This window comes from Mustelus asterias, chromosome 23 (assembly GCF_964213995.1).
Source record: "Mustelus asterias chromosome 23, sMusAst1.hap1.1, whole genome shotgun sequence".
Taxonomy (NCBI): domain Eukaryota; kingdom Metazoa; phylum Chordata; class Chondrichthyes; order Carcharhiniformes; family Triakidae; genus Mustelus; species Mustelus asterias.
The window spans coordinates 32,281,178-32,298,414 of record NC_135823.1 but is presented as its reverse complement, the minus strand read 5'-3'; the positions used below and the strand labels follow the sequence as shown (position 1 = coordinate 32,298,414).

General features: G+C 48.5%; 1 protein-coding gene across 2 annotated transcripts in view; it reads left to right on the top strand.

Moving 5' to 3' along the window:
* Nucleotides 1-17,237, top strand: part of micall2a (mical-like 2a) — a 92,855-nt gene that overhangs the window by 10,154 nt on the left and 65,464 nt on the right. For both annotated transcript variants that reach the window (XM_078240201.1, XM_078240200.1), the window contains exon 2: nt 9,912-9,960. In XM_078240201.1, the coding sequence (XP_078096327.1) occupies nt 9,912-9,960 (49 nt within the window). The remainder of the gene's footprint in view (nt 1-9,911; nt 9,961-17,237) is intronic.

The window sequence follows — 17,237 nt, the reverse complement described above, 5'->3', positions numbered from 1 at the left end:
GATTTCATTCCTGCTGTGATATTGATGACACAAATCCAGATCAGTTTCTTAAACACTGGAGTGAAGTTGAATGGTTTGCTTGTTTTGGGATCCAGTGATCCGTGCTGCCGGTCTCCTCCCGCCATTGCTCACTGCAAGTGAACTTAACTGAAGTGTTTTTCAATGGCTGAGTTTGCTGAAGCTCCAACTTCAGAGGGTGCACTCCCCACACATGTAGTTGCAGTGCCTCTGTGATGTCCCAGGTAGCTACCTGCATCAAAGATGGCGTACTCCCCACACATGTAGGGACTTTGTCGTTTGACGAAGTCCCACACAAGAGATTATCGTGCAAGATTAAAGCGCATGGGATTGAGGGAAGTGTATTGAGATGGATAGAAAACTGGTTGGCAGAGAGGAAACAAAGAGTAGGAATTAATGGGTGCTTTTCAAATTGGCAGGCAGTAACTAGTGGGGTGCCACAGGGATCAGTGCTGGGACCCCAGCTATTCACAATATATATTAATGATTTGGATGAGGGAACAAAAAGTAATATCTCAAAGTTTGCAGATGATACCAAGTTGGGAAGGTGAATTGTGATGTGGATGCAGAGATCCTTCAGAATGAGCTGGATAGGTTGGGCGAGTGGGCAAATCAATGGCAGATGCAGTATAATTTGGATAAATGTGAGGTTATTCACTTTGGAAGCAAAAACAAGAAGGCAGATTACTATCTGAATGGCTGTAAATTGGGAGAGGGGAGTGTGCAGAGGGACTTGGGTGTCCTTGTGCACCAGTCGCTGAAGGTAAGCATGCAGGTGCAGCAGGCGGTAAAGAAGGCAAATGGCATTTTGGCCTTCATTGCAAGAGGTTTCGAGTACAGGAGCAGGGATGTGTTGTTGCAATTGTACAGGGCCTTGGTGAGACCACACCTAGAGTATTGTGTGCAGTTTTGGTCTCCTTTTCTGAGGAAGGATGTTCTTGCTCTCGAGGGAGTGCAGCGAAAGTTTACCAGTCTGATTCCAGGGATGGCAGGACTGATGTATGAGGAGAGATTGACTCGGTTAGGATTGTTTTAGCTGGAGTTCAGATGAATGAGGGGGAATCTCATAGAGACTTATAAAATTTAAACAGGTCTAGACAGGGTAGATGCAGGGAGGATATTCCTGATGATGGTGACCCCAGATGGTGACATCTCACTCACTCAACTCACACATACTATTACTCACATAAGAATTAGATGCAGGTGAGGGAAAAAAAATTAAAATTGATGTTAGTCTCTCTTTCGTGGCAGGCCTGTAGTCTATTAGATGAGTTGACGCTTTAGTCAAAGTGAAGGTTTTTTAAAGCAGAGGATTCTTACTAAGCTGCAAGGTTTCTTGTAGTATGATGAGTTTGACTGCTTGAGAGTTTGTGACAGCCAGTGTCATTGTATCTGAATGACTCATTCAATTTGAAATGACCCTTTTGACTTAGTTTCATAAAAAGTCAACATCAGTCTGGAAAGTTCATTTTGTTCCTTCTCGTGACAAGGAAGTGTTTCAGCTCATGAGAGGAGTCAGATGATCCTCAAGTGGCCATCCTTTTGTAGCCTTCTGTGTGTTTATTAAATATATGGCCTGGGATTCTCCCCCAAAAATTCTAAGTGCTGAATTCACATAAAAACTGGAGTAAATCCCGCTGAATTTTTCAGCGAGATTTTCAAAATAAATCTCCCACACTGTGCATCACAGAGAGCCTGAGCGTGAATCACGATGAAAATCCGGGGGTGGAGCTATTCCCGCTGGAGAGGCCGGCAGCACAGCACTGAGTGGGCCACTGTGCATGTGCCAACCTGTCAGCGCCGGGATTGGCACGTGCACTGTAGCCACACTGCCCACCCCCTGATCGCTGGCCTCAGGGATGTGTCTGGCACAGCCCTGACCAACCCGCCCCCTGGCCTCGATTTCCCTGACCACCCCTCCCACCCACCCCGGGCAGGCTGACCACCGCGTTCCCCCTCTCCCCCTGCACCCCGGTGGCTAGCCCATTCAGCCCTGCCCTCCCCCTGTCACCAATCCCAAGTACAGAGTGGGAGCAGGACCCCTCATCCCCGCCAATCGCCCCATCTGGCCCTGCTCCCGTGGCATTGCCCGAATCCTGGTGGGAAGTGCCAAGGTGCCCCTTGGGCATTGCCACTTTGCCTCTTGGGCAGTGCCAGGGGGCCAGGATGGCACTGCCAGAGAGCACTCCCCCTTATCCCCGACCTCCTGAGGGACCTCCATGGCTTCCCTTCAGTCCAGTGGGGTCGGGCTGCCAGCTCCCTATAGAGCTGACGGCTCGACCTCGCTGGAATGAAGGGTTAGTGGGGAGCTGTTATAGACCTTGCTGGAGTGAACCACTCCTGGCCAGTGGCGGGGTTGGGGGGGGGGGGGGGGAATAGGGGGCCCAGAGACTTCAGTCCCGGGTCTGCTAATCATATTAAAGTGTAGATTTAAATATTTTAATCAGCTCCACGCCACTAACGACGCTGGAAATCCAGTGGCCGGGAACATGCGACGGCCCTGCTATATGGCCTCTGCTGATGTTTCCCGGCCCGTGGCGCTGCCAGAACAGTGCAGCGGGTGGGGGAATCGCCCCCATGAAGTCTTGACTGAAAGCTCATGGTATTCTGGGACATGTCACTAGTCATAACTGAGCTTCATTCTAGCATCTTGAAGTCATCAGTAATGAGTAGCTAAGGTCAGCCCCAAGATGGCTTGAAATAAAAGCTGAAAATGCTGGAAAATCTCAGCAGGTCTGACAGCATGTGTGGGGAGAGAATAGTGCCAACGTTTCGAGTCTAGATGACCGCACCTTCCCCCCCCCCCCCCATATCCCTTGATCCCTTTAGCCCCAAGAGGTATAGAAACACTTCCTGCAACGAGTCGTGGAAATCTCGAGCTTTTATCTCCTTTATAAAGCTGTTGGACAAGGTCGCAGAACCAAACTGAAAAGATAGGGTTCTGATATCAATCAGCCAGGATCAATGGCAGAACAAGTCAGAGGAGTTGACTATCTTCCTCCTGTTTCCCCACTGCAGTGACAGGCTGACCCTGCTATGAAAGGTAGTTCATTGCTGTCTCAGACTTTCTTTCGGGTTTGACCATTATAAGCCACTCCAGGAAAGCGGTAATATGATTTTATAAATGGGCAGAAGCTCGTGAAAAGGAACACTACACCCATTTAATTCCGCACCCCCCCCTCCCCGCCCCCCCGCAGCGTTTGGTTTTGAAACACACAGATGGAGATAGATTGCACTGAGCTACCATTCATCCTGTGTGAAATCTGTGGGCAGTAATTAAAATTCCTCATTCCCCACATTCCCTGAACTTGCATAGTTCTGTCCTGTGGGGAATGTCCTTTTGTAAAAGGAAAGGGACTTCTGAGGACTGATGTTTACCAGGATTCCTATTACAGTTTGGTTAATTGCTGCCTGAAAGATTGTCAGTAAAACACAGGCGACCCAGAAAGAAGGAAGTTGTATTTGTACAGTGCTTTTTACCCTCTCATAATATCCCAACATAGCTTCACAACCAGTGCCGTACTTTATTGAAGTGTAGTCGCTGTTTATAATGTAGGGAATGCGGCAGTCAGTTTGCACAGAGCAAGATCCCACTAATGTTAATGTTTTGCTATTGTGATGCTGGCCAGGACCCCAGGGGAGAACCTCCCTGCTGTTCTATGAAAGGCAGCTCTGAACTGCAAAGGATCATTGCAAAATGTGTTTAATGCACACTTCCCGCAGAGTTAGTTAGAGCCTGGAGTTGCTACAGTAACTCTGGCCAGGGTTGTTTGACTGTTATGTCCTGTTGTGTAGTTTTTAAAATAGGTTTTTTGTTTTTAGTCATTGTGTGCCCCCGGCATTTTATATTAACCACCCTCTCCTCATGTCCTTCCTACAACATTCAGCCGAGATGTAAATCCAGTAACACCATATAGCCACACCTAATTTATGTTAAAATATTCTTTTCCAAACATGGGAGAGTTAAAGACCTTTGGTGACTAATATTTGCATTGCTTTTTTACACCTTTGGTTAATGATTAATGGAAACATTTAACTGATTAGCTGGTTTCAATAAATAATCTAATGTGATAGCATTTCTTTTCCTTTCTCCCCTTTCTTTTCAAGTATTTGCTTTTCAAGTATTGATCTGAGGTATAGCTGTCTATTCCAATTTTGAACAATGCTTGGAATCGTCAGAAGTAACATTTGCGCTACGCAAGTGCCAGGCAATGACCGTCTCCAACAAGAGGGGATGTGGCCATCGCCCTTTGACATTACCATCACTGAATCCCCCACTATCAACATCCTGGGGGTTACCATTGACCAGAAACTGAACTGGACTAGCCATATAAATACTGTGGCTACCAGAGCAGGTTAAAGGCTGGGAACCCTGTGGTGATTAACTCACCTGCTGAGTCCCCAAAGTCTGTACACCATTTACAAGGCACAAGTCAGGAGTGTGATGGAATACTCTCCGCTGGCCTGGATGAGTGCAGCTCCAAGAACACTCAAGAAGCTCAACACCATTCAGTACAAAGCAGCAGGTCCAGCTGCTACTCCTTCCACTAATATTCACTCCCTCCATCACCAGCGAACAGTGGCAGCCGTGTGTGCCATCTACAAGATACACTGCAGGAAGTCACCAAGGTTCCTTAGGCAGCACCTTCCAAACCATGATCACTCTAGCTAGAAGGGCAAGATCAGTAGGTACCTGGGAACACCACCACCCTTGGAGGTTCCCCTCCAAGCCACTTGCTCTCCTGACTTGGAAATATACCGGCGTTCCTTCACTGTCACTGGGTCAAATCTTGGAATTCCCTCCCTAACAGCACTGTGGATGCACCTACACCTCAGGGACTGCAGTGGTTCAAGAAGGCAGCTCACCACCACCTTCTGAAGGACAACAAGGGATGAGCAATAAATGCGAACCTAGCTAACAACGCCCACATCCTGTAAATTAATTTTTAAAAATCAGTGTTTGATATGAAAATTGACCCTTATCACATGCCTTCCTCCTCTAACTCCCCTGTCTAACCATTAGCTGCTCGACACCTCCATCCTCATGGATCCCTCTTTACCCCCAATGAATGCAAAGCAACCCCATTGGATGATTAGTGGTTGTCAGTCTTATACTCTATATTCTAAAGTGGAAATAAATTGTAACAGTGCCCTGGAGATTAGTCCTTAACTCTTGGAGACTCAAGTTTACAACCCAAGGCGACATCGCTTGGTGTTGAAGCACCCCCCTGCAGTGTTGTGCTGTGCTGTCACTTCAGGTTCTGCCCTCCAGTCTTGGAGTGGGGTTTTAATTCACTTCTGACTTGAAAGGCCAGCCAAGTTGGCGCAACCGCCTGCCCCCTCACCGGGTACTGACCACTAACAACTGAGGCATGGCAAGGCTGGTGGAATGCGTCCGGGGCCCCCGATTCTGATTGCTATTCAGTGGCTATTGCTGGAAGGTGTATCAATGAATATTGCGAGAGAGATGATCTGCTTCTGATCCTAGAAAAACCTTGCTGAATTGTACAAGCTGGTGAGTAAATAATGCCCACTGCTCACATGGTAAAATATTGATGGATCATGGTCAACTTCTGGAATGAAACACGGTGAAGGAAGAGATGAAGTGTTCCTGTGAGTGGCCCCATTGCTTGCCTCTCAATAACTGAGAGCGGAAACTCCTAATTGTGATTATATGCATCTGGAGTTGTCAATCACAAAGCAACCTTTAGCCTTATTGTGGCTAAAAACAATGAACTTACTATAAATGGCCACCTGCGATGCGTCATGGATTGAGATGATATTTCCTGCCATTGAATGCTGTCAATGGTACAGTCTCACTTTAATGTTAGTTCCATAGTTTGCTTTGGGGTGGCTCATTAATTCTGTTATTCCATTGCTTTAAACACTCACTGAATGTGAATGTGGTTTATAGCTCTCTATCTGATCTCATGATCCATTTTGCAGTGACCTTTGACCTGTGCCCGTTTCAGTGCCACTACATGGCAGTAGGAAGAAGGACATGAGGCTGGCATGGATTAATGCATCTTGCCCCTTAACCCTTTCCCTGGCTCCTTTCCACCCCCAGGGTTTCAGTAAAGTGTAATGACTGGTGTGTGAAATTTTCACTAATAGGGTCCCACTTGAGTGTGGAAAGCATCCACCAAGACAATTACTCATTCTGACCTTCCACATATGGTGTGGTTGTGGCTGGAGGCAGTATCATTAAGAACATGTGGACATTTCCAGGTGATGAATTAAGGATATCACACCATGTGTATTGGCTGAAGTGTGTTTATTCTTAAAGAGAGAACTTGCATTTATACCGAGTCCATCAGGACCCTGGAATATCCCAGAATGCTTCACAGCCACTTCATTACCTTTTGTAATGTTATCACTCACCGTTTGAGCCATGCCTGACACCAATATCCCACTGGGATCACTGCCTTTTTGTGGGAGAGTCGCTTCCCGTTTGGTGCATGTGTCTCCTGTCCCACAAATACTTCTGATATCTGAGTGGGGAGCAGAAAGGAGAGGAGCCTCCAACACTTTGTGCTGTTCGCCTGCTGAGTGCCTGTGTGCTGAGTGGAGTGGCAGTGGAATTACACTGGTGGGCACATAGTGAGTGCCTGGTGATGCATTGTGTCTATAATACATGTTCAGACATCCTGTAATAGGATCATCTGTTTCACTTGTTGTGTGTGTCACAGGGGGAAGCGGTGGCCTAGTGATATTAGCACTAGACTATTAATCCAGAAACTCAGCTAATATTCTTGAGGCCCGGGTTCGAATCCCGCCATGGTAGATGGTGGAATTTGAATTCAATAAAAAATATCTAGAATTAAGAATCTACTGATGACCATGAAACCATTGTCGATTGTCGGAAAAACCCATCTGATTCACTAATGTCCTTTAGGGAAGGAAATCCTTAACTGGGTCTGAGCTACATGTGACTCCAGAGCCACAGCAATGTAGTTAACTCTCAACTGCCCTCGGGCAACTAGGGATGGGCAATAGATGCTGGCCAACCAGCATTAATAAAAAAAAGGTTCTAAGTGTGAATTTTCGGATAATTGAAAAATCGTCTGCTCATACATCCATTATCAACTTCTAGGGTGGAATTTTCCAGCTGCGCTCGCCCCAAAACCAGAAATTCTTGCCTGAGGTCAATGGACCTTCGCATGGTCCGCTCCCCACCACCCCTCACCGCACCACCCCCTCCCCACCTCCCCCGCCCCCCCGCCCCCCGCCTCCCCGCTCCCCAGCTTGCTACGATTCCCATGGCGGGCGGGACGGGAAAATTCTGCCCCTAATTTCAAAACTGTCCCCGTTACCTATCATCCCTCTGCTCTTTGACTTACACTGTCTCCCACTCCAACAACGCCTCTAATTTAGAATTCTTCATTGTGTTTTCAAATCCCTTGGTGGGCTCAATCTCTGTAATCTCCTTCAGTCTTACTTCCAACCCTCCGAGATCTCGGCATTCCTCCAATTCTGGCCATTTGAGAAGACGGTTTTCATTATTCTGCTATGGGCAGCTGTGCCTTCAGCCATGTAGGCCTGAAACTTTGGAATTCCTTTTCAACTTCTTTGTATCCTTGTAAAACCTCCCTATTTGAGCTGTTGGAATCTGTCCCAACATCTCCTTAGTTTTTAAAACTAATTTTTATTTGCTGGAAAGGATCCATCCCTAATTGCCCTTGAGAAGGTGGTGGTGAGCTGCCTTCTTGAATTGTGTACACAGTAGGAGTTTTAACAACACCAGGTTAAAGTCCAACAGGTTTATTTGGTAGCAAATACCAAATAAGTTTATTTGCTACCAAATAAACCTGTTGGACTTTAACCTGGTGTTGTTAAAACTCTTACTGTGCTCACCGCAGTCCAACGCCGGCATCTCCACTTCTTGAATTGTAGCAGTTCGTCTGGTGTAGGTACAGCCACAGTGTGGTCAGGGATGGAGCTCAAGATTTTGACATGGTGACAGTGTAGAAATGGTGATATAGTTCCAAGTCAGGATAGTGAGTGACTTGGGATTGGGGGCTGTGGAGTTGTAGGTGGTGGTGTTCCCATGCATCTGCTGCCTTTGTCTTTCTAGGTGTTAGAGATTGTACGTTTGCAAGGTGCTGTCAGAAAAGCGTTGGTGAGTTGCTGCAGTGCATCTTGTAGATGGGACACATTGCCGCCAATGTGTTTTAGTGGTGGAGGGAGTGAATGTTGAAGGTGCTGGATGGGCTGCCAATCAAGCAGGATGCTTTGTCTTGGATGGTTTTGAGCTTCCTGTGTGTTGTTAGAGCTGCACTCATTCCATCACACTCCTGACTTGTGCCTTGTAGATTGTATACGGGCTTTGGTGAGTCAGAGGGTGAGGTACTCACTGAAGAATTCCCTTCCTCAGAATTGCTCTTGTGGCCACTGTTTTTATAAGGCTGGCCCAGTTCAGTTTCTAGTCAATGGTAACTCCCAGGATGTTGATGGTGGGGGAACTTGGTGGTGGCAATGCTGTTGAATGCAAAGGGAAGATGGTCATTACCTGGCACTTGTGTTGCATTAATTTCACTTGCCCACTTATCAGCTCAAGCTTAAATGTTGTCCAGGTTTTTCTGCGTGCGGGCACAGACTGCTTCAGTGTTTTAGGTGATGTGAATGGTGCTGAACATTGTGCAATCATCAGTGAACATCCCCGCTTCTGACCTTATATTAGAGGAAGGATCACTCGTTTATGGGAGTGGGTTTCACTGGAAAGGGCAGCAATTATTACTCATTCCTAAATGCCCTTGAGAAGGTGGCAGTGATGAGCTGCCTTTCTGAATACCACTGAGTGGCTTGCTAGACCATTTCAGAGAGCGGTTAAGAGTCACCCACATTGCTGTGTGTTTGAAATCACATGTAGGCCAGATTGGGTATGGGTGGCAGATTTCCTTCCCTAACAGACATCAGTAAACACAATGTTTTCGTAGTTATCGTTAATCCACTATCTTTTTATTCTCGATTTTGTTCAATGAATTGAATTTTAAATTCCTCATACGAACATATGAACATACGAATTAGAAGCAGGAGTAGGCCACTCGGCCCATCGAGCCTGCTCTGACATTCAATACGACCAAGGCTAGTCTAGTTGTAACTTCAACTCCACATTTCTGTCTACCCCCGATAATCTTTCACCCCCTTGCTTATCCAGAATCGGTCTAGCTCGGCCTTAGAAATATTTCAAGACTCTGCTCCCACTGTCTTTTGGGGAAGAGAATTCCTAAGAATCACAACTCTGAGAGAAAACAAATTCTCCTCATCTCAGTCTTAAATGGATGTCCTTTGTTTTTAAGTGACCCCTAGTTCTAGATTCTCCCACAAGAGGAAACATCCTCTCCACATCCACCCTGTCAAGGCCCCTCAGGATCTGATGTGTTTTAATAAAGCCAACTCTTAACTCTTCTGAATTCCAGTGGATACAAGCCTCGCCTGTCTAACCTTTCCTTCCAAGACAACCCATCCATTCCAGGGATTAGTCTAGTAACTTCTCTGAACTCCTTCCACTGCATTTACGCCCTTCCTTAGGTAAGGAGACCAGCCCTGTACACAATACTCCAGCTGTGGTCTCACCAATGCCCTGTGTAACTGAAGCATAACCTCCCTACTTTTGTATTCAATTCCCCTTGCGATAACTTTCTATTAGCTTTTCGGATTACTTGCTGTACCTGCCTACCTGCATTTTGCGATTCAGTGGCTATGGTGAGATTTTGAATTAATATCTCGAGGTTATTAGTTTGGGCCTCTGGATTACTAGGCCAGTAATGTTACCACTTAGCTAGAGTACCCCCCATGATGGGGATTTGTAATTAGTTCCTGTGAGGGGACATGTTGATGGCTGTATACAAATGCAAGTTGTTGTTGTTTATTTTTTTTTGTTTCACTTACAGACCTTTTGATTCCCTTAAGAAAGAAAATGTCTATGAGAATAATAACTTGGTAAGTAGTGCTGCTTGTTAAATTTTCTGTTGTGGGTAGTTTTGTGTTGGGCACGGGCTGTCTGGGTGATTGATATCTGTGAAGTATATGGGGGAATGGAATGTTTCTCCACACAGTTTCTACCCTGGGCTGTGGGTTCAGATCCCAGCAATAATCTGAACAGCTAATTTAGGCTGAGGCTATGGTGCAAGAGGTGCCATCTTCCCAGTGTAATAATAAGCCAAGGGTTTGTTTGCTGTTTGTGGGGGATGGGAAGTGTCCCCATACCCCCTGTGGCTGGTTTAATGGCAGGTGGCTGGGGGTTGGGGGATGGGTGGGGCAGCTGGGTGGGGGGACTGGGGGAATGGGTGGGGCAGCTGGGTGGGAGGACTGGGGGGGTGGGTGGGGGGTGGTCTTAACCTTGCGGCAGGAAACAAAAACTTGTTTTCAGGCCAGTATAAAATGGCGACGGGATATTCTGCACCTGCCTGTCATGACGGATTGCAATTCCCACTGGCATGAGATTGATTTGCATGCCGCTAATGGGATGCAAATGAAGGCCTGAGCGGAATTGACCACCGCCCCCCCCCACCCCCCCGCCGCACCCGATTGTCCGGGATGTCAGTGGGAAATTATGTCCGTCCAGAACACGCCTGGACTAATGTGGCGATACATATCAGCACTTAGCTGAAGGAGGACTGGTGCTGCCTCCAGAGTTCAGGATGGAGGCTTCCAGCAATGATGGCCCCTGGAACATGCAGCATCTTTCAAGTGGGGCTTCCAGCTTCAATGTCATTGCAAAGGTCCATCTTCCAACCTTTGAGTGTTCCTGGAGGTCCACCTTCAATCTATAATGGTGGGTCAGCTATATCCAAACACCTTTTAAAAATGGTGCCAGATATGATGGCGAAGCACCAGCCTGCCTCCCTCTCTCCCCGCCTCCCCCCTCCCACCCCCCCCCCCCCCCGCCCCCGCCACCCCCCCCCCCCCCCCCCCCCCCCCTCCCTCCAACTCCACATGTGAACCATTGCAAAACCCACCAATGTATATTCAATGAGGCCGGGGTCATGTGAACCTTCCCCATCCCTGCCCCCGTACCCCGCCACAGGGCTCAGTCCCTGAACAGGAAATTCCACTCCTGGTGTCAAATACCGGAAGAAGAGAAATGAGGTCTTCTGGTTTCCTGGCCAACATTCTTCCCTCAAATCATTTCACCAAAAACGGATCTGCTGGTCATTCAAATCATCTGTTGCTTGTGGGACCTCAGACATGCCAACTCTCCCGAATTGTTGCAAAAGACTCAACCTCTCTGTCAAATTTAGCCTGGCTTGTGATCTTGTGAGAAGGCTGTGAAATCTGGGAATGTTTTTTGTGAAGCGGTGTAAATTGGGTCGTTGACTGTCTCTCTGCCGATTGGGGATTATGATGTGGAGATGCCAGCGTTGGACTGGGGTAAACACAGTAAGAAGTCTCACAACACCAGGTTAAAGTCCAACAGGTTTATTTGGTAGCAAACGCCACTAGCTTTCGGAGCGCTGCTCGTAAGTGGGAGTTCTGTTCACAAACAGGGCATGTAAAGACACAAACTCAATTTACAAAATAATGGTTGGAATGCGAGTCTTTACAGGTAAAGACATATGAGGATGGCCTCAACCAGAATCTTGAGTTCATGTCACACTCTCTGTAACCCCCACAACTTGCCTGGGCTTGCAAAATCTCACTAACTGTCCTGGCTGGAGACAATACACATCTCTTTAACCTGTGCTTAACCCTCTCTCCACTCACATTGTCTGTACTTTTAAGACTTGATTACCTGTAAAGACTCGCATTCCAACCAATATTTTGTAAACTGAGTTTGTGAACAGAACTCCCACTTACCTGACGAAGGAGCAGCGCTCCGAAAGCTAGTGGCTTTTGCTACCAATGTTGGACTTTAACCTGGTGTTGTGAGGCTTCTTACTGTGTTTACCCCAGTCCAACGCCGGCATCTCCACATCATGATTGGGGATTAGGCAGCTTTGCTAGACCCTGAAGCTGTTGCTAGTTATTGTTTCGAAAGAGGTAACTGTCCTGTGGGGAAAGGCTGCTCCAATACAGAACAACCCTCACTCCGCACCCCTCACCCACTCTGCCCCTCCCCCAATGAACACCCCCACTCCGCACCCCTCACCCAAACACCCTGTCCCCTATACAGCACCCCCAATCCGCACCCCTCGCCCAAACACCCTGCCCACCCAACACCCCCACTCCGCACACCTCACCCACTCTGCCCCTCCCCCAATCAACACCCCCACTCCGCACCCCTCACCCAAACACCCTGCCCACCCAACACCCCCACTCCGCACCCCTCACCCAAACACCCTGCCCACCCAACACCCCCACTGCACATCCCTCACCCAAACACCCTGTCCCCTATTCAGCACCCCCACTCTGCACCCCTCACCCAAACACCCTGTCCCCTATACAGCATCCCCACTCCGCACCCCTCACCCAAACACCCTGTCCCCTATACAGCACCCCCACTGCACATCCCTCACCCAAACACCCTGTCCCCTATACAGCACCCCCACTCCGCACCCCTCACCCAAACACCCTGTCCCCTATACAGCACCCCCACTCCGCACCCCTCACCCAAACACCCTGTCCCCTATACAGCACCCCCACTCCGCACCCCTCACCCAAACACCCTGTCCCCTATTCAGCACCCCCACTCTGCACCCCTCACCCAAACACCCTGTCCCCTATACAGCACCCCCACTCCGCACCCCTCACCCAAACACCCTGTCCCCTATACAGCACCCCCACTGCACATCCCTCACCCAAACACCCTGTCCCCTATACAGCACCCCCACTCCGCACCCCTCACCCAAACACCCTGTCCCCTATACAGCACCCCCACTGCACATCCCTCACCCAAACACCCTGTCCCCTATACAGCACCCCCACTCCGCACCCCTCACCCAAACACCCTGTCCCCTATACAGCACCCCCACTCCGCACCCCTCACCCAAACACCCTGTCCCCTATACAGCACCCCCACTCCGCACCCCTCACCCCAACACCCTGTCCCCTATACAGCACCCCCACTGCACATCCCTCACCCAAACACCCTGTCCCCTATACAGCACCCCCACTCCGCACCCCTCAACCAAACACCCTGTCCCCTATACAGCACCCCCACTCCGCACCCCTCACCCAAACATTCTGTCCTCTATACAGAACCCCCACTCTGCACCCCTCACCCAAACACCCTGCTTTCCCCCTGCAATACTCCCACTCCACACACCCAAACACCCTGCCCCCCCCATGCAGCACCCTCACTCTGCACCCCTCACCCAAACTCCCTGCCCCCCCCATGCAATATCCTCACTCCGCATCCCTCATCCAAACACCCTGCACCCCCATGCAGCATCCCACCAGCCCATGCATGCCCCTCCAATGCTAACCCTCCTCCATGCAACTCCCTGCACACCCCCTAAACACCCCACCACCCCAAAGACACTGCCCGCTATGCAACAGCCCCCAAATAACACCCCCCACAGAACACCCCCTCACGCAACACACTCCCAAACACCCCCTTCACACAACAACCCCTCACACAAGACCCCCTCACGCAACACACCCCTAAACAACACCCCCCTCACACAACACCATCTCACGCTAGACCTTCCCATGCAACACACCCCCAACACAAACCCCCCCTCCACTCAACACCTCCCCCATGAAACACCCATCACTGACACTGCACCCTGGCATTGTCCAGGCAGTTTTGAAATAAAGCATTTTGAGAAACTGATTAGTTTTTATTGAGGACGCTATTCTGTTAGTGATTAAATAAGCCACTAATGAAACTTATTACTGTCAACTATATTGGTTGATGTTTGGAAAAAGATTGCAACTCATGATTTTACACCAAATCCCCATTTTCAGGAATTTGCTTCTTAATTCATGAGGTATTGGGTTTGGCAAGTCTGGGATCTTCCTGTGCATGTGTAAAAATGTATATTTTAAAATTGATTCTTGGGACGTGGGTGTTTCCGACAATACCGGCATTGATAGCCCATCCCCACCTGTGCTGAGAAGGTGCTGGGGAGTTATTTTGAACGGTTGGCAATGTTTCGGCTGCAGCTGAATGTTGTTGGCGTGGGACTGGAGCCACATCAGTCTCAATAAGGATGGCAACTTTAATTCCATGAAGGAACCCATACATTGGGTTAAAAATGTTGGGAAATGGGCTCCTGCATATGTGACTTCAGAAAAGATTGGTGAGGTGGTGAGGACAGCTGCGATGATTATAAGATCAAAGTTCAGTTGTTTTGCGAAGGGCACACCCAAGCTTTGTCCCTGTTCCTGGTGAGTAGGGTTGCCAACATTGAGTCGATGTTCTGGACATATTGCTGGAGCTTTCATCACATGACCTCCTGCCTCCATACCCCCGTCCATTCAGCCTTTTGTTCCCATTGCCAGAAAGAAAGTGAATGAAACATAATTTTTAAATGCTTCTATGATTTTTCTCCGGCTTAGTGCAGTATCTACAGGATTAATGTTTAATTCCTGGTGGCTCCAGGAAGCTGGCAACTCTAGGCACGAGTAACACTCCAGCCTCTGCTTTTGATTTAAAATGTCAAGTAAATGATGTATATATCTTTCTCTCATCTCATATGTTCCTGTGAATCACGTGCATTGCAGAATATTAATTGTTAATTAATTGAATATTGATGCTGATGCGATGCCCGCGTTGATCCTCTCCTGTCAGGCCGTTCATTATTTGACTTCTTTTATTTTTCTTGCTGTAAAATTCCTGAAACAAGCGCTCTACTTTGGAGCTTTGTTTGAACAAAGAACAAAGAACAATACAGCACAGGAACAGGCCCTTCGGCCCTCCAAGCCCGCACCGCTCCCTGGTCCAAACTAGACCATTCTTTTGTATCCCTCCATTCCCACTCCGTTCATGTGGCTATCTGGATAAGTCTTAAACGTTCCCAGTGTGTCCACCTCCACCACCTTGCCCAGCAGCGCATTCCAGGCCCCCACCACCCTCTGTGTAAAATATGTCCTTCTGACATCCGTGTTAAACCTCCCCCCCTCACCTTGAACCTATGACCCCTCATGAACATCACCACCGACCTGGGAAAAAGCTTCCCACCGTTCACCCTATCTATGCCTTTCATAATTTTATACACCTCTATTAGGTCACCCCTCATCCTCCGTCTTTCCAGTGAGAACAACCCCAGTTTACCCAATCTCTCCTCATAACTAAGCTCTTCCATACCAGGCAACATCCTGGTAAACCTCCTCTGCACTCTCTCGAAAGCCTCCACATCCTTCTGGTAGTGTGGCGACCAGAACTGGGCGCAGTATTCCAAATGCGGCCGAACCAATGTTCTATACAACTGCAACATCAGACCCCAACTTTTATACTCTATGCCCCGTCCTATAAAGGCAAGCATGCCTTTTTTCAGATAAAGCTCGGCACAACATCGTGGGCCGAAGGGCCTGTTCTGTGCTGTACTGTTCTATGTTCTAATAATGCCATATGCCTTATTCACTACCTTCTCCACCTGTGACATCACCTTCAAGGATCTGTGGACTTGCACACCCAGGTCCCTCTGCGTATCTACACCCTTTATGGTTCTGCCATTTATCGTATAGCTCCCCCTACGTTAGTTCTACCAAAATGCATCACTTCACATTTATCTGGATTGAACTCCATCTGCCATTTCTTTGCCCAAATTTCCAGCCTACCTATATCCTTCTGTAGCCTCTGACAATGTTCCTCACTATCTGCAAGTCCAGCCATTTTCGTGTTGGCCGCAAACTTACTGATCACCCCAGTTACACCTTCTTCCAGATCGTTTATATAAATCACAAACAGCAGAGGTCCCAATACAGAGCCCTGCGGAACACCACTAGTCACAGGCATCCAGCCGGAAAAAGACCCTTCCACTACCACCCTCTGTCTTCTGTGACCAAGCCAGTTCTCCACTCATCTAGCCACCTCCCCCTTTATCCCATGAGATCCAACCTTTTGCACCAACCTACCTTGAGGGACTTTGTCAAACGCTTTACTAAAGTCCATAGAGATGACATCAGCAAGGAAGCCCCAGAAGGGCAGATGAAATGAATCAAGGACACCATTAAAACTTTCTTGAAAAAGTGCAACATTCCCACCGACACTTGGGAATCCCTGGTACAAGACTGGCCAAAGTGGAGGACGAGAATCTGGGAGGGTTCTGAACACTCGAGTTTCATCACCAAGAGCAAGCTGAAGCCTCTCAGTTGTAGTGTGGAAGCAAGTCAGCCTCAATTTTTTGGGAGGCACGGTGGCACAGTGGTTAGCACTGCTGCCTCACAGTGCCAGGGACCCGGGTTCAATTCCAGCCTTGGGTCACTGTCTGTGTGGAGTCTGCACGTTCTCCCCGTGTCTGCGTGGGTTTCCTCCGGGTGCTCCGGTTTTCTCCCACAGTCCAAAAGATGTGTAGGTTAGGTGGATTGGCCATGCTAAATTGCCCCTTAGTGTCCAAAGATGTGTAGATTAAGTAGATTATCAGGGTAAATACATGGGCTATGGGGATAGGGCACATGGGGTGGGCCTGGATAAGATGTTCTGCTGGACAGTCAGTGGAGTCTCGATGGGCTGACTGGCCTCTTTCTGCACTGTAGGGATTCTATGATTCTAAGAATGCGAGGACTGGCTACAAAGAATAACTCAATGGGAGAGCAGCCCTAAGGGGCTGAACAGCCTTGACTGCCAACAGCTATGTGGATTTATGGTGAGGCTTATGTGCTGGGTTCAAAGGTCACCTTAGAAGAAAAACATCTGCATTTCTGCAGCAACCTTAACAGCCTCAGGATGTCCCAAAATGCTTTTGATGTTCGTTACTACTGTAACGTAGGAAGAGTGGCAGCCATTTTGTACAAAGTTAACTCCCGTAAACAGAAATGCGACAATGACCAGATAATCTATTTTATTGAGATTGAATGAGGAGTAAATATGGAGCTGGACACTGGGTGTGGGGGGGGGACTCCCCTGCTTTTCTTCAAAGTAATCCCATGGGATCTTTTATGTCCAAGTGAGAGGGTGAAAGGGGCATTGGTTTAACTTCTCCTCTGACAGACACCTTGTCCAACAGCGCCGTGCTGTCTCGATTACTTCACTGGAGTGTCAGCTGAGAGCTTTGTGCTCAAGTCCCTGGAGTGGGACCTGGACCTTTCGACTCAGGCAAGAGTGCTGGCCATGCCCGGCTGAGCGGGTAGCAGGCTCGCTGCACCCGTGTGCAAGATGTACTTGGGAAATT